We start from the raw sequence: 16,277 nt of genomic DNA on the forward strand, positions 1-16,277 counted from the left end.
TAAATCAGACACTAATGAAAGAGAAATGTCATCTAAACACAACGGGATAATTGGAAAAAGGCGGAGAGAAAAGACCTATAATATCACAAGTGGACCTTGGCGAGACAACCGCAGCATTAGGCCTAACACAGTAATTTTTTGGATTCGTCGTCTTAACCTAAAATTACCAGCCAAATGAAAATTACAAAACTCTTGGGCACAAGATCTCCCAAAAAGGTACCGAAAGGATTACAATAAATGCCTGAAAATTTTTGAAACTAATTAAATACCTTGAAAGCCACATAATTGTCGCTCTTATTTAACAGCAGTAGGGAACAAGAGATCTGCTTCCTCAATTCAACTTGTCCGGAGAAAATAAAAATTAAAAAGACAAATTTTAAAAAAAAAATCGAAGGAGGAAAAGCAAAAAAAAAAATCTGAAAACAGAGGGAAGCAGGCAGCTTAGCTAGGCAAAACTTAGCTGTGAAGGAGCTTACATGGAAATTGAAGCTCCTGAGGCTCGACGCTGAGAAGGTAGCCGGTATCCATTCCGCTGCGATCGGCGATAAAGCGACAGAGAGAGGAAGGGATACAAGTAAAAACGAGAAAGAGAGAGAGAGAGAGAGAGAGAGAGAGGGCGGGGGGAGAGCAAAGACAAAGAAACAGCGCCAAACGGTGTCTGACAATTGAAAAAAAAAATGTGTATGCGCAGTTTTATTTATACATTTCTTCGTTTTGTCTTCGGGGAAATTACATCTTTGGGGAAAAAAATTATTTTTCTAATTTCTTTCATATGGACAAGCAAGAAGGATTATCATATTCTTGTAATTTTTCATCTTTGATAAAATTTAATACTCTTCTGTATATATAAAAAAAGTTATTTATCTTTTAATATAAAAAATATAAAAATATCTAAAAAAATTAAATAAAAATATTTAAATAATTTTAAAAAATATAAATTCAAATTTAATCTTATATATTTTTCAAAATATTATAATTTTAAAACATAAAAAATTAACTAATTAATTTTATTAAAATAATAAAATTAAATAATAACATTTTAAAAAAGTGATCGCATTGACTAATTAAAAATTTTATAAAAATTAAATGATTTAATGAAAATAAAATAAAGAATTAAATATTATAAATTTTAAATAATTAAAATACATACCGTTTTTCTCAAAATAAAATTAAATTTATCAAATTAATTTAATTTATTTTTTAATTTAAAAAAAAAAGACTTATGCGTTGTCGTTGAGAGTAGAATAGTAAAAGTCGCAGCGCGTGGAATTGTGGAGTTGGAATCAGTCCAAAAATTCTACAATATTTTATTATAATAATAGACAATTCCAAGGTCTTTGTTTGTCCTAATAAATAAATTATAGCTTATCAATATATCCACGAAATCACTGGAAAAATCATTATTAATAAAATTTTATCATTTACTATTGTTCATCTCTTCAAACTTTTTTAAAATCTTTACTTTGCGCCCTTAAATAAAAAATATAATTTTAATTAAGTTAGTAAGTTACTTTTTTAATTACTTTATTTTGTGCCCTTAAATAAAATGTTAAAAATATAATGTTATCATCTTGTTTGTAGATTAATTGCCTATTCTAATTTATCCTCTTATTAATATATTAATTGGCTTTGCTATTTATATCTATTATAATAATAATAATAATAATAAAATATATATTTTTTGCTTTTAAAATTATTATCGATCAGTGAATTTGAGTAAAAAAAGGAGCAGTGAGCACAATTTAGAATATCTACATTATTAAATTGCATGATTTAAACAAGTTTTCATTTCAAAAATCACTTATAGGAGTATTTACGATGAATTTTTGTCCACTATAAATTTGTCTGTAATGATGAAATGACTATTAATTAGGGACAGATTTTTTAATTGTTGAAATCCTTTTAATTAATTAATTCAGTTATGCTAATGACTATATCATTTGGTGAGACAACTATGTATAATAAGTGAATGTGTGAAAACGAATTGTCCAAGCTAGGTTGATAGTAGAACATATGATATTCTATTGAAATTTCATCATCACAATACATATTGAGTATAGTAAAAGACTTTTCATTCGTTGATTAATTAATATATTCCATTAATTAAGCTGTAATGCTCCTGGATTTTATTTATTATTTTATATTGACGCAGCCCACGGGATTAATCCCCCATACGTAGACCAAGTCTGTCACAACATGCAAATACTTTTTTTTTATAATTAGTTTCAATTAAAATTTAATTTAAGACCACATAATTTTAAAAATGAGTTCATTATCATTGAGCTAAGTCTTATTAATAATATACAACTATTTGTGTGTATGGAAAAATTTTTATTTAGATTTAATTCATTGTCAACTCAAAATACAAATATGTGAAACTTATATATTTAATAAGTGAATCGTATTATACATCTTATATTTATAATGGATCAGATATAGACAAAAAAGTCGTGAATATGCAGACACAAGGATTCCCACTAGAAAAGGGGGAAAAATCTTAAGTAAAAAAGGATGAGGGAAATAATAAGTTGTTTGGTAAGAAAAAATGTTCGGTTTGTGAACTTGATACTGCTCGTCTAGTAGGCGGAGTTCCTGAAAAATTAATAGAGAAACTGTTACTTCAAAATTTTCATACCTCACCTTATAGTGTTAACAAAAATAAGAAATGAAATTTTAAATTGTGCAGGAAATTGTTGTCATTACCAGCCTTATCCTTTGAAGGACCATATCCTTCAAGAGTTCAAACTATCAGCATGGCACATACTTATACATAAACTATGTAATCTCTCAATTTTTGAATGCCTTTGACAGAAAAATAATATAGTTTCATTTGAATAAGTATAGGTGTCACGACCCAACCTATGGGCCGGACCGGCACTAGGACCTGGGCCAGCCTAAAGCCCCCGAGGCCCGTAGTAAGCCTAACTATTCATCAACCCAACTCTAAGGCCCATTTGGGCCCAATTTCAAGAATTCAACCGGACAGAGTCCGGCCATAAAATGGACCTTTTAACGAGGAGTTTTTGACTCACCCGACCTGTAAACACAATATATAATCAAATTTGCAACAATTGAAAAGGCCCTTCTCTACAATATGTAAAATTATAGTTTAGTCCTTATAATTGACCCTTTCAGCAAAAACTACCCAAATAAACTCTAAAAATTCTAAAACTTTGACCCGCGGTCCTCAGCAACATTACTAAGCTAATGCAAAAAGAATCAAAATTTTCTGAGCTACCACGAATATTTTATGGATTTTTAATCCCATTCAAGCACTAGAAAATTATGAAAAAGCAAGGTTCGGATTTACCTATGCCGATTCCGATCTCAGGAATTCGCTCGGGACGTCTGACAATGGTGGGGTAGCCAAAATCTCAATCCAATTCTGAGACTTTTTTGGTAGCTTATCTGTCTGGCTGGAAATTCACAGACCTAGGCAACTATTGAATTTCCGTGAATTGAAGGTACCTACACGAAGCCCACAATACGGGAGTTAGTATATAATTTTTATGAAATTTTCTAAGCTCATTTAATTCTCGGAAAAATACTACAAAGTTTCGTGAGATCCACTGAAAAACGGTGTTAGAAAATTTCGAAATTTATATTGCCGCGAAGCGCTCGACGAGTGGAGCGCTCTGGTACTCTCAGTTTTCTCGTGGGGTTCACGGTTTGCGAGAAATCTAGCCTAAAATTCGAAATGGGCAAAAACTTCAGAGACAAAAATTGGACAAACCGCTCAATGGATTTTGGTATTCTTAGTGTCTGTGAAAAGCTCTCAAGGTATAGATAATGTTTGATACAAGACCCAGCCCAATCGGTGGCCGGATCGGCCGGATTTTCAGCCTGGAAGCCGAAACGGCGAGCGCGCGTTTAGTGGTCTTCGCGCGCTTTTTTCGGCCGCCTGGAGCGTCGGCCGGCAGTGGGGAGGTGGTGGGGCGGTGCGCCGGCGAGGTGGGGAAGGCTGGGTGGCAGCGGCGCGGCTTGGGGGTGAGGGAGGAGAGAGAAAATCGGAAGGGAAGAATGAGAGGTCGGGCGCGCAAGGGAGAAGAAGGAAGAAAAAGAAAAGGGCCAGTCCGATCCAGTCTGGTTCGATTCGGCCGGTCTGATTCAAGATACAAAATTTTAAATTTTTACTCTGCCTTGAGACCGAAAATGAGGCCCAAAAATTCAGAAAAAATTCTAGAAAACTCAGACAAATTCGTAGACTCCAAATATATTTTTAGTTTTGCCACGTGGTCTTTAAATTAATTTTTAAAAATCATCAAAGTTTTATATTTTCGGGAAATCAAACCCGATTTCAAAAATCTGAAAAATTTCAAATAATTTCCTAAAATTTAAATAAAAATAAAAATATTAATATTACTCATAAAATAATAAATTTAAAAATTTGGGGTGTTACAATAGGTGTGCATTTGAAATTATTGAGAATTTAGATTTATAAATTATTAATTTTCAACGTAATATTAATTTAAATATTTTATCATTTGAAAGACACATGGAACCAAATGAAATTATAGAAAAAAGAGTATCTAAAATGTGATAATAAAAAACATGACACATGGCCAGTTTTTACCTCTTTCATTTGCGAGCAAGACTCGAAAGGATTATACATATAAGCTGCAGCACAAGAAATTGTCTATTCCATTTCACTTCTATCATAACTTTGCAAATTTGAATCAACAAAGTCTATATGTTGTCCGTTCAAAGCTTGTGCAATTCAAGTTTTTACCTAAATATTGATAAAGAAAGAAGAAAAAATTATATAGATTCATTTTTTTTTTCCTTCAAAATTAAGGTACAATTTTCTGCCATATTTAATTGCAAATGCATGCTAATCTTAAGAATTTTGTTTAGCATGTAGATTTTTTATTTTTTTTGACAGTAACTAAATGTGCAACTTCCAATATTTATGCATAAGAGTGTTAGTATTACTATAGTTTTTTATTATTCTGTATAATAAATAAAAATTTCAATTATAAATAAATGTCATTTAAAAAAGTTGGAACGATCGAAATATATAAATAATTTGTAAATTTTAACATTTTTAATATCTTTTTTTTTTCTCTTTTTCGTTTAAATAACAACATAGAACTCAGACTTTTATGATTTTCATTCTATTTTAATTTTAAACCCAAAAAATAAAATGCATGACTTTTAGCGACAGATTGCAGTAGTTGCTAAAAACTCGTTGTGAAAACTCTTTAGTGACAAATGCATTATAAGCCCATCACTGATCTATGTTATCTGTCACTTCGTCGCTAAAGATTTTGTTTTCTTATAGTAATTATTACATACCATTATTACATTTTTAGTAAAAAGCAAAAGTTTGAATTTAACCCCTCAATAAAATGATTCTAAATTTGTCTCTAAGGAAAATATAAACTAGCTTATAAATCAAGTTTTATATGGAATGAGGTAAAAAAAAATATGCATTTATCAACGAAACTTCAAAAAACTTTAAATTTCAATATGCTTTAGCTTTGCCTCTAAATATAACACTAAAATTTAAAAATATAAAGGTTTATTGATCAAATAAATTCAAACATTTACGTTGGTTGGTTGTTGATTATATCTAGACTAGAGAGAGAGAGAGAGAGAGAGAGAGGAATGAAGAGAGAAAGATAAATCAAATTAAAAAAATTAGAAAGAATATAAAAATATTCAATTATGGTTTGGCTTATGTAAAGAATATAAATTTTATATTACTTCAATATTATATAGAGGATATACTAGTGTCATACCCAACTAATGATGTCAATGCCTTAATATTTAGGTTTTCTTCTAGTGATAAGTTCTAAAAGCAGCACACCAAAAAAATAAATATTTGACTTGCTAGATACCCTTCTGCAATGCTCTGAATCTATATAATTACAAGCAAAAGGTTTGGGTTGAGAAATGTTTCAAGAAAATGAAAATCCATGCTTAGAGAAGCCTAAATTAATGAGTTTTTCTTGGTTATAATTGTATTTTATTTTTTTTTTTTACACTACCAGAAAAATAAAAATTAAAGATGAAAATAAAATGTCCTATAATGCCACATATAGATCATGGTGCCACCTAATGTCTTCTCTAATATGGATGGAAAAATATAATCATCTTATCTCTAATTTCTAGTTTTCTTAGAGTGTTATCATTCCACATATAGATCATAAGACAACATAAAAAGACACCATAATAGCAATGTAATTAAGTAATTAGAAAAATTAATTATATCTTACACTTCAGTTCCTGTAATTGATCTCAAGAGATAAGTAACAGTATCCTAAAAAAATAAGGCAAGTCTAAAATCGACAATCTAAATAGAATTATCCAAGTATATTAGTGGATTGACTGTACCATAGATAATATAATTTGGCATCAAGTGCAACAGAAAAATGATAAAAATGTTACTTATGAATTACATCCAATTATGAAATTTAACTCCAATTTTTCATTATAGGATATAACTAATAATATGGGTAACGCTTTTGTTTGTAATTAAATTATACATCTCACCTTTGGTTCAAAATTGATACCAAGAAGAATGTTATCTAGCTTGATATGTTGATGAATAATCTTAGGAGATGCTAAAGATACATAGATATTGTGAGAGTAGAAAAATTTGAAAAAAAAGACTAATAACACAATTTTTTTTTAAAGCGTTAATAGCTCTATTAAAATCCTTTAGAATTTAGCAAGCAGTGATCGATTAATCACAGTGCTCACGCAGATATTCCAATCCTTTTGCAGAGCCTATGGCAATTTTCATTCTAGTTGGCCAATCCAAAATCTCCTTTCCTCCTCTTATGACGCAATTTCTTATATAAGATCTTAAATCATAATTCTCATTTGTGTATATGAATATCTTAGGAAATGAAAAAGAACTCACCATGTAAATGAAATCTCAAGGATTTATTGAGACAATGAAAAAGAACTCACCATGTAAATGAAATCTCAAGGATTTATTGAGACAATACTCTAAAACAAGCAATGCATTGGCTCCTTCAATGCAATAGCCAGGCAGCTTAACAAGATTACAATGACGGACACCGCTAATGACTACAATCTCATGGACCATTTCTTCTTTGGTCTGTTCCCAGAAATAGTGAAGTTTCTTAATAGCAAGGATTTCTTTTTTTTCAATTAAAATTGTTTAATAATTGATTTAAATTTATTTTCAATTTTTCTTCATAATCTTGCCTATAAATAGTAAGCATTTTGTGCTATTTGAGAATTACCAAACTTTTTTCTATCATCTAAAGCTTTCAAATTGTTATTTGATTTTCTCTTTTTTTATTTATTTCTATTCAAGTTTTATTAGTCTTGGTTCTCAAAATTTGTTTACATTTCTATTGATTGTTCATTCCTTATAATACTAGAAAGAGATCGTTGATTTCAAAAATTAAAAGATCAAGTATCACCAACAAAAAAAAAAAGAAAAGAAGAAGCAATTGTAGCAAGGAAATGTAGTTTTTTGTAGATATATACCAATATAAGCTTCCAAAGTTAAATTTGCATGTGTTTCCTTTCATCTTTATTTTTTTTAATTTATTTTTATTATTTATTTACTGATTATTATAATGACATTTTCATATATTTTTTGTCTTTTTCATTTATTTATTTTTATGTGTTAATTACATATATGTTAACTAATTTATTTTTCATAGAAAATGGATTACAAAAAGTGATAAAAAAATATAATTTTATTGAAAATCTAAATTGAACATATAAAGATTAAAAATAAAATATAAAAGTGAAAGTATTATAGTTACATACTGTAGATTTTAATAATCAAATTTTATAAAAATATTAGAAATAATTTTAATAAAAAATAAAATATTAAAATTTATATTGAATACAAAAAAAAAATAATTTCTATTAAATTTGTGTATATCACAATCATTTAGTTAGTTCATTAATAATAAAGCATTCAAATCAAAGCATTTATTAGCTATGGCCAATGGCCATTACCCTTTACCTTATTTAATACATCCTCCATCATATAAAGACAAGCTTATTGTTTTTTATTCTGTCTCAAATTATAAGGTACTTTCTATTTTGAAATAATAGTTTAATTGTTACGACCCAACTTATGGGCCGGACTAGCACTAGGACCTAGGCCGGCCTAAAGCTCCCGAGGCCCATAGTAACTTACTGTTCCTTAACCCAATCCTAAAACCCATTATTGTAATTTAATTTTTAAGAAAATAACCGGACAGAGTCCGGCCATAAACTTAACTACCCAATGGGGAGTTTATGACTTACTCGACTTGTAATAACAAAAATATCTCAAACTGGGGAGCTCAGCTCACCCTCTAAGTGCTCATCACATCATATAATCAAATGGAAGTTCAGCTGCCTCATCCAACCTAATCATACACATATACATGTGTTTAATATGCTTACAAGTTCAATTTAACAATATATTACAATCCCAAATTAATTAAAACATTCCTAACACATGCAGAGTTCTAGAATTTATTTAAATTATGCAAATACAATAGGTACTGCTAATTGACTTGCAAGGAAGAGGAGCATGTTAGTTACAATAAGAAATCCTCCTGTAGCCTGGAAAAATAAGGTGAACAGGAGTGAGCATTCGACTCATAGAGTAAGATATTGATTTTAAATATAATTTCTATAACTATCTAAGACTAGTGCATCCTAAAGAATGGAACGCAACACCTTCATAGATTCCATACAAGTCACATCATAAACAAATAAAAAGGTAATTTGGGACACTCACACACCCATATAATATTTAAGCAAATACATATATAGGAGCTGATCCCCTATACAGCTCTCTTAATCCAACCTCTGCCAGCGAGATCAACTCAAAGCTGGATTTTCTCTTAATAATCCAAATGCAGGGGCCAGCGAGATCAACCCAAAGCCTTGTCTACCCTGACTTAGCACAGCAAGGATCGAGCCCCAAGCAAGACTAGCTCAAGCCAAATTGCCCGTCCTACCCATATCCATTATGACACATCACATGCACGCCAACACACGCATGCTACTATAAATCACCATCAAACAACCATCACAATGATCTCATCACATATATATATGCAGTGAAAAACATGCCTAGTAATTAACTATATAGATATATTTATAAATGATGCATGGGTATACTTGAATAAATAATAATATTGAAATTATTATTAAAATCAATATCTACTCACAGAATTAAATTGAGATCACCATGGTGGCTGGGCTGAGGAGGAAGGCTGTCCCGGCTCACTTGAACAATTACATTACAAATATTCAATATAATTAACTCAATACAAGCTTAAAAGAGTAAAAAAAAAAATACTCTAAGTTGTGTCGAAAATTTGACAAGGTTCTCCCTATACCTAGGACCTACCCAACCTGTGAAATAGTTCAAAATGTACTTCTATATGTACAAGTCACATAACTATATCTCAATCATATCATATGGCCCCTCCTGGGCCCACTAAAATAGTCAACAACCACAATCTTAGAAAATTATATTTTTTATCCCTAAAACTAACTTTTTCCAAAACAACTTAAACGAGCTCTAAAAATTTGAAAATTTTGCCTTGCCATTCTTAGCAATATTACAAAGCTAATACAAAAATAATTATAATTTTCTAGCTACCCACGAATATTTTATGGATTTTTAATCTAATTTCAAAACTAAATAATTAAAGAAACTTAGGGTTTGGGCTTATCTACGCCAATTCTGATACTTGGAACGTTTCCAAGATGTCTAAAAATGGTGAGGTAGCCTATAAGTTCGACCCAATTCTGAAGTGGTTCTGACGGCCTGTTTGTCCGGCCCGAAAATGCAGATCCAATCGACAGTCAAATTTCTGTGAAACGAAAGTACTTACGCGAAGCCCATATTAGTACATAATTTTTATAGAATTTATTAAGCTCATTTAAAGCTTGAAAAAATATTACGAATTTATATGGGACCCACCGAAAAACTATGTCAAAAAATTTTGAAATTTATATTACCACGAAGCCCTCATTGTGTAGAGCACGCTGGTATCCTCAGATTCTTTGTGGAGTTCACGGTTTACGAGAAATTTAGCTCAAAAATTAAAATGGGTTAAAACTCCCCAGACAAAAATTAGACAAACCGCTGAATAAAATTTGGTATTCTTGGCATTTATGAAAAGCTCTCGAAGTGTAGATGTGTTTTGGGACAAGACACAATCTGATTGGTGGCTGGATCGGCCAAAATCGGCCTTGGAATGTGGAAGGTCGTGCGCCCACTGGGGAGGTTTTGGGCGCAATTTTCCGACATTCTAGGCTGCGGCCAGTGAGGGGGAGGTGTCCAGCTGGGGCGCCAGTGACCGAGGAAGGGCTGGGGGTGGTCGGCCGACAGTGGGAAGGGGTGAGGAAAGAGAAAATGCAAGGGAGAGGGGAGGTGTCTAGTGCGCGTGGGAGGAGAGGGAAAGAAAAGAAGGTGGGCTGGTCCAATTCGATTGGCCTGACTTAATCTGATTCGATCTGATTGGTCCAATTCAAAATACTCGAAATTAAATTTTTACTCTATCTTGAGACAAAAAACGAGGCTCAAAAATTTCGAAAAAATTTTAGAAAACTCAGAAAAATTTGTAGAGTCTAAATATATTTTTATTTTTGCCACGTGGACATTAAATTAATTTTTAAAAATTATCAAAGTTTAATATTCCAGGAAAATCAAACCTAATCTAAAAATTTAGAAAATCTCAAATAGTTATCAAAATATTTAATACAATAAAATACTAATACTTATATATAAAATAATCATTTAAAATTTTTGGGGTGTTACATTCATCCTCAAATTTTATAGAAGGCAAAATAAAAAAACCAGAATTACATATTAAATAGATAGGGGTACTTACTACGCATGTCCCGCTCTAACTCCCACATGCATTTTTCCACTAACTGGCTCCTCCATAAAACCTTCACCATAGGGATCTGTTTTGACCTTAGCTGTCTCACCTGATAGTCTACTATGGCTACTGACTGCTCCTCAAAGGTCAAGTCTTCATTCAACTCCATTGTATTTGGTTGTAGCACATAGGAAGGATTAGGTATATATTTCCTGAGCATGGAGATGTGAAACACGGGGTGGACATGAGTAAGGCTTGGGGGTAACTCCAACCAATGGGCCACTTCTCCAACTCTATCAGTAATCTCAAAAGACCCAATGTACCAGGGTGCTAGCTTGCCCTTTTTCCCGAATCTCATAACTCCCTTCATGAGAGAGACCTTCAGGAATACATAATAACCCACTGCAAACTCTACATCCTTCCGCCTAGGATCTGCATAGCTCTTCTATCTGCTAAAGGCTGTTTTCAAAAATTCTCTGATCCTAGAAACCATCTCTAAGGTGTACTGCACCAGATCTAGATCATGTACCTTTGCCTCGCTAACTTCTATCTAGCACAAAGGATACCAACACTTCCTTCCATACAGTGCCTCATAAGGTGCCATCCCAATACTAGAATGATAGCTGTTATTGTAGGTAAATTCTACTAATGGTAGCTGGTCATCCCATTGGCCTCCAAAGTCTAGGGCACACATACGAAGCATATCTTCCAGCGTCTGAATCGTTCTTTCAGACTGTCCATCTATCTGAGAATGAAATGTTGTACTAAAGTTTAACTGTGTGTCAAGTGCCTCCTGCAGCTTCCTCCACAACCGAGAAGTGAACTGGGGCCCCCTGTTAGATATTATAGAAGCAAAAACTCCATGCAATCTGACTATTTCTTGAATATAAAACCTGGCATATTATGCAACAGAATAGGTGCTTCGCACAAGCAAGAAATGAGCCCACTTAGTCAAACGATTCACAATTACCCATATTGAATCATATCCCCGCGTGGTACGAGGCAACATAATTACAAAGTCCATAGTAATCATTTTCCACTTCCATTCTGGGATGGGGATTTCCTGTAGCTTCCCTGATGGCCTTTGATGTTCAAACTTTTTGACAAGTTAAGCATCTTGACACAAAGTCTGCTATATCTCTGATACACTTGTATTATATAGATATTCTTAAGTACATTTGTATAATATTTCATAGCATTTAGATAAGTAAAACCATACATAATCATCAATTTCATCAACTTTTGTAAATTCCATTGCCAAGCTCTGAATTCTATGTTTTCTGTATGTTTCCAGGTGTTTTGAAGAAGTTTCAAGGCATAGGAGCAAAGAAGAAAGCTTGGAAAGAATTAAGGATAGAGAAGTGTTGCTGATACACCTTACACGGGTTGTGAAAGCAAAGCCACAAACCCGTGTAACCTACTGCCAGGAGAAAACCAAAGAGCCAAGGAAGAAACAAAACACACGGGCCGTGTACCATGACCCGCGTAAACTATGAAGACCCGTGTAAGTCTCTGTCAGGCCAGGCTTGAAGATTTCTCTGAAGAACAAAAGTACACGGGCCATGTAATCAGGCCCGTGTAACTTCCTGAGGTCCGTGTAAACTCCTGTCCCTATACAAGAGGCAACCATTCAAGCTCCAATAAGTTATACGACCCTGGGCCATGTAGTGACACACCGGCTGTGTATCACGCGACAGCCAGTTTCCTGAATTGATTCCAACTCTAGTTTCTACAGAGAGGAGAGACTTCTAATGCTTTTGGGACTCTAAAAACATAACCCTACATTTGGAATATAAATAGAGGCAGCAGAAAGCAAGAGGAGGGGTTCGAAAAAAATCTCAATCTAGACCTAATCTCATTTTTAGATAGATATTCTTCATAGCCGTCTTGAAGAAGAGAGCATCAACACAAAAGGAAACCTTCAGCCAAAGTTCCACAAGTTCAAGGCTGCAGAAAATCCTCATCAGCTCTTTTGTTCTATTTCTTTAAGCCAACTGTTCATGTTCTTTCATTTTACTTTTATTGTGTTTGTTAAACTCACCTTGAGTGAGTAATCCCTTTATTCTGGAATTAGGAGAGAAACACTTGTGATTGTTATTATGGACAAATATTGAGTTTTATTTATTGGATTTGAGTTTTGTTCATTGATTCAGTTTCTTGCGATCTTTATGCATGCTATGTGTTGGTACCCACTTAATATTGATTATAGATATTAATTGAAGAACTGAAAAGTAAAGATTAATATTAAAAAATCGAGATTTTAAACCTAGGTAATCTGACCTAGAGATAGACTGATGAACTCTATGGAGTTCTATAATTAATCAAATATCTTAAAGTATTTTTATTAGGACTAATCACCAACAAAATAAGGGTTTAGCTCTAATCGAAACACACCTTAGGTGTCTTGAGAGAAGACCTAGGATATCTTAGGATTAATTTTCATCAAAGTGACGATCCTCAATCCAATGAATAAACAAGATTAAAATCCATAATGAGGTTACAGTGTGAAATCTTAATTCTAAAATTGCTTTAATAGATAGTTTTATTCAAAGTTTATTTTCAGTATCCAAATTAGATTTAATTCACTCTTCACTCATATTCGATAGCCTAAATAGTCAAAATTGCTATGTAGCTTGGTACTTGCTAACTAAATTCTTTATGGGACAATACTTCACTCACTACTTTATTATTTGTTAGTGATCCGTGAACTTGCGATGGTTGTAAAATCGGCAAACAATCTCTCTTCATACCATTCTACCAATACCTATCTTTCATATCATGGTACATCTTGGTGGAGCCTGGGTGGACATTAAAAGGTGTGCAGTGTGCCGCTTGCATGATCTCAGCTCTAAGGTCATCCACATCTGGCACACATACCCTAGAACCTTGCATAAGAGCACCATCAACATCAAATCTGAATTCATAATCTTCACCCTGTTATACCCTTTCTACAATTCTTATTAATTGTGGCTCCCTATGCTAGGAAGCTCCGATTCTATCCTGTAGGTCTGGCCTTACTCTAAAATGAGCCAACAATGCACCCTCATCAGAAAGATTCAAGATTAATCCCTGATCCATCAGTTCATGCAACTCCTGAATCAATGGCCTCCTTTCAGTTGATATATGCGCCAAGCTGCCTGAAGATTTCTTACTCAATGCATCTGCCACTACATTTGCTTTTCCTGGGTGGTATTGAATGGTACAGTCATAATCCTTTAAAAGCTTCATCCATCTCCTCTGCCTCAAGTTTAAATCCCTCTGTTGGAAGATGTACTTTAAGCTCTTGTGATCAGTGTATATCTCGCACACTTCACCATACAGATAGTACCTCCAAATCTTTAATGCAAAGATTATGGCTGCCATCTCTAAATCATGGGTGGGATAGTTTTGCTCATGCCTCTTCAGCTACCTTGATGCATAAGCCACTACTTTTCCACATTGCATTAAAACACACCCCAATCTAACTCTAGAAGTATCACAATACACAATATATCCTTCACCACTTACAGGTAATGTTAGTACAGGAGCTGTAGTTAGACGTTCCTTAAGCTTCTGGAAGCTTTCCTCATACTCATCTGTCCAAATGAATGGGACATTCTTTCTATTTAACTTGGTTAAGGGAGCTGTTATTCTAGAGAAGTTCTGTACAAAGTGCCTATAGTAGCTGGCTAGGCCCAGAAAACTTTGCACCTCAGTGATTGTTGTAGGCCTAAGCCACTCTATTACTACTTCAATCTTCTTGGAATCCACTTGAATACCTTCATTGGAAACTACATGTCCCAAGAATGAGATGCTCTTTAGCTAAAATTCAGATTTTGAAAATTTGGTATACAACTGATGCTCCCTTAATGTCTGTAACACCATCCTCAAATACCAAACATGCTCTTCTTCGATCCGAGAATACACCAGAATGTCATCTATGAATATAATGACAGCCTGAATACCCTGTTCATGAAGTCCATAAAGGCTGCTGGTGCATTACTGAGTCCAAAAGACATCACCAGGAACTCATAATGACCATACATTGTCCTGAATATTATCTTTGGCACATCCTCACTTCGAATTCTCAACTAGTGATAGCCCAACTATAGGTATATTTTTTAGAAGAATTTAGCTCCTTGGAGCTGGTCAAACAGATCATTAATCTGGGGAAGTGGATACTTGTTCTTCACAATCACCTTGTTCAGCTATCTATAATCAATACACAACCTCAAGGATCCATCCTTCTTCCTCACAAACAGAATAGGACCGCCCTAGGGGGAGGTACTTAGCTGGAAAAAACCCTTGTCCAGAAGCTCTTGTAGCTGCTCCTTCAGTTCCTTTAATTCTGCTGGTGCCATCCTATAGGGTGGCATAGATATGGGATTTGTACTTGGCACAATATCTATACAGAATTCTATTTCTCTCTCTGGTGGCAACCCTGGAAGCTCCTCAAGAAAGACATCCATAAATTCTCTGACAACGGAAACATTCTCTATATTAACACCTTCAGTAAATGTGTACCTCACTAGAGCCAAATAACCCTGACATCCATGTTTCAACATCTTCCTAGCACTAATTACTGACACCAAGTTATATGGAGCCATGCTCCTGTCACCATCGAAGCTAAACTCTTCTATATGGAAATATACCTTTTTATTCCTACAGTCTAAAATGGCATAGTGAGTTGCCAACCAATCCATTTCTAAAATTATATCAAAATCCATTAATGGTAGAGGAACCAAGTCCGCTAGGAGGATCCTTCCATCCACTATCATTGGGCTACCCGAAAAAACCATATCTACATCTATTTTGTTACTAAGAAGGGTAGCTACAGACAAGGGACAATTTAAAGTTGTAAGGTTCCTGCATAACCTCATAGCAAAAACGGGGGAAACAAATGAGTGTGTAGCACCCGGATCTATCAAAACACAAGCCTCATAGGAACAAACTAGAAGAATACCTGCCACCACTACATTTGAAGCCTGAGCATCTTGATGGGTCGGGGTTGTAACACCCCCGTTTGCATAGCCTGGTAGATTTCACTGTTCCGATGACCGGTGTCGATCCGGACAATTAAGGGGATTAGAACCACACTTAAGACAATTAGAGAAGACATAAACACAAATAATTAGTAATGTTCAATTAGTTAAGTATAAACAAGAAAAACAGAACATAAGGAGTTAAACGAGCCGAGAGTCACAGCGATGGGTGACCTCCTCGGGAACGACTGCGAAGTCGTTTTAAACTCAAATTTCGAACCGTAAAAAGTGACGCTGTGGTCCTTAGGACCCTTATGAACACAGTGGAAAAGAGAAAATCACGAAAAAGAACTGTTAAGCCAGTCAAATAATTAGGTCAGAGAGCCAGAAGAAATATGGAATTATTTGCAAACCGGGATGAACCGGCGAGGGGCAATTTGGTCAATTGACCCCGAGAGCTGACTCCTGACCTAACTGTCAAATAAAATCG

The 16,277-nt window shown here is 33.8% G+C and overlaps 1 protein-coding gene across 1 annotated transcript; it reads right to left on the minus strand.

The window, feature by feature from the left end:
• Positions 1 to 13: 13 nt before the first annotated feature.
• Positions 14 to 605, minus strand: LOC131181485 (vesicle-associated protein 1-1-like). Its single transcript, XM_058149805.1, has 3 exons — positions 477 to 605; positions 270 to 340; positions 14 to 157 (listed from the first exon to the last, which is right to left on the minus strand). Exons 1-3 carry the CDS (start codon positions 526 to 528, stop codon positions 29 to 31), a joined length of 252 nt encoding a protein of 83 aa, XP_058005788.1. The 5' UTR covers positions 529 to 605; the 3' UTR covers positions 14 to 28.
• Positions 606 to 16,277: the final 15,672 nt, after the last annotated feature.

The sequence above is a fragment of the Hevea brasiliensis genome, chromosome 1 (assembly GCF_030052815.1).
Source record: "Hevea brasiliensis isolate MT/VB/25A 57/8 chromosome 1, ASM3005281v1, whole genome shotgun sequence".
In the NCBI taxonomy this organism is placed as follows: Eukaryota; Viridiplantae; Streptophyta; class Magnoliopsida; order Malpighiales; family Euphorbiaceae; genus Hevea; species Hevea brasiliensis.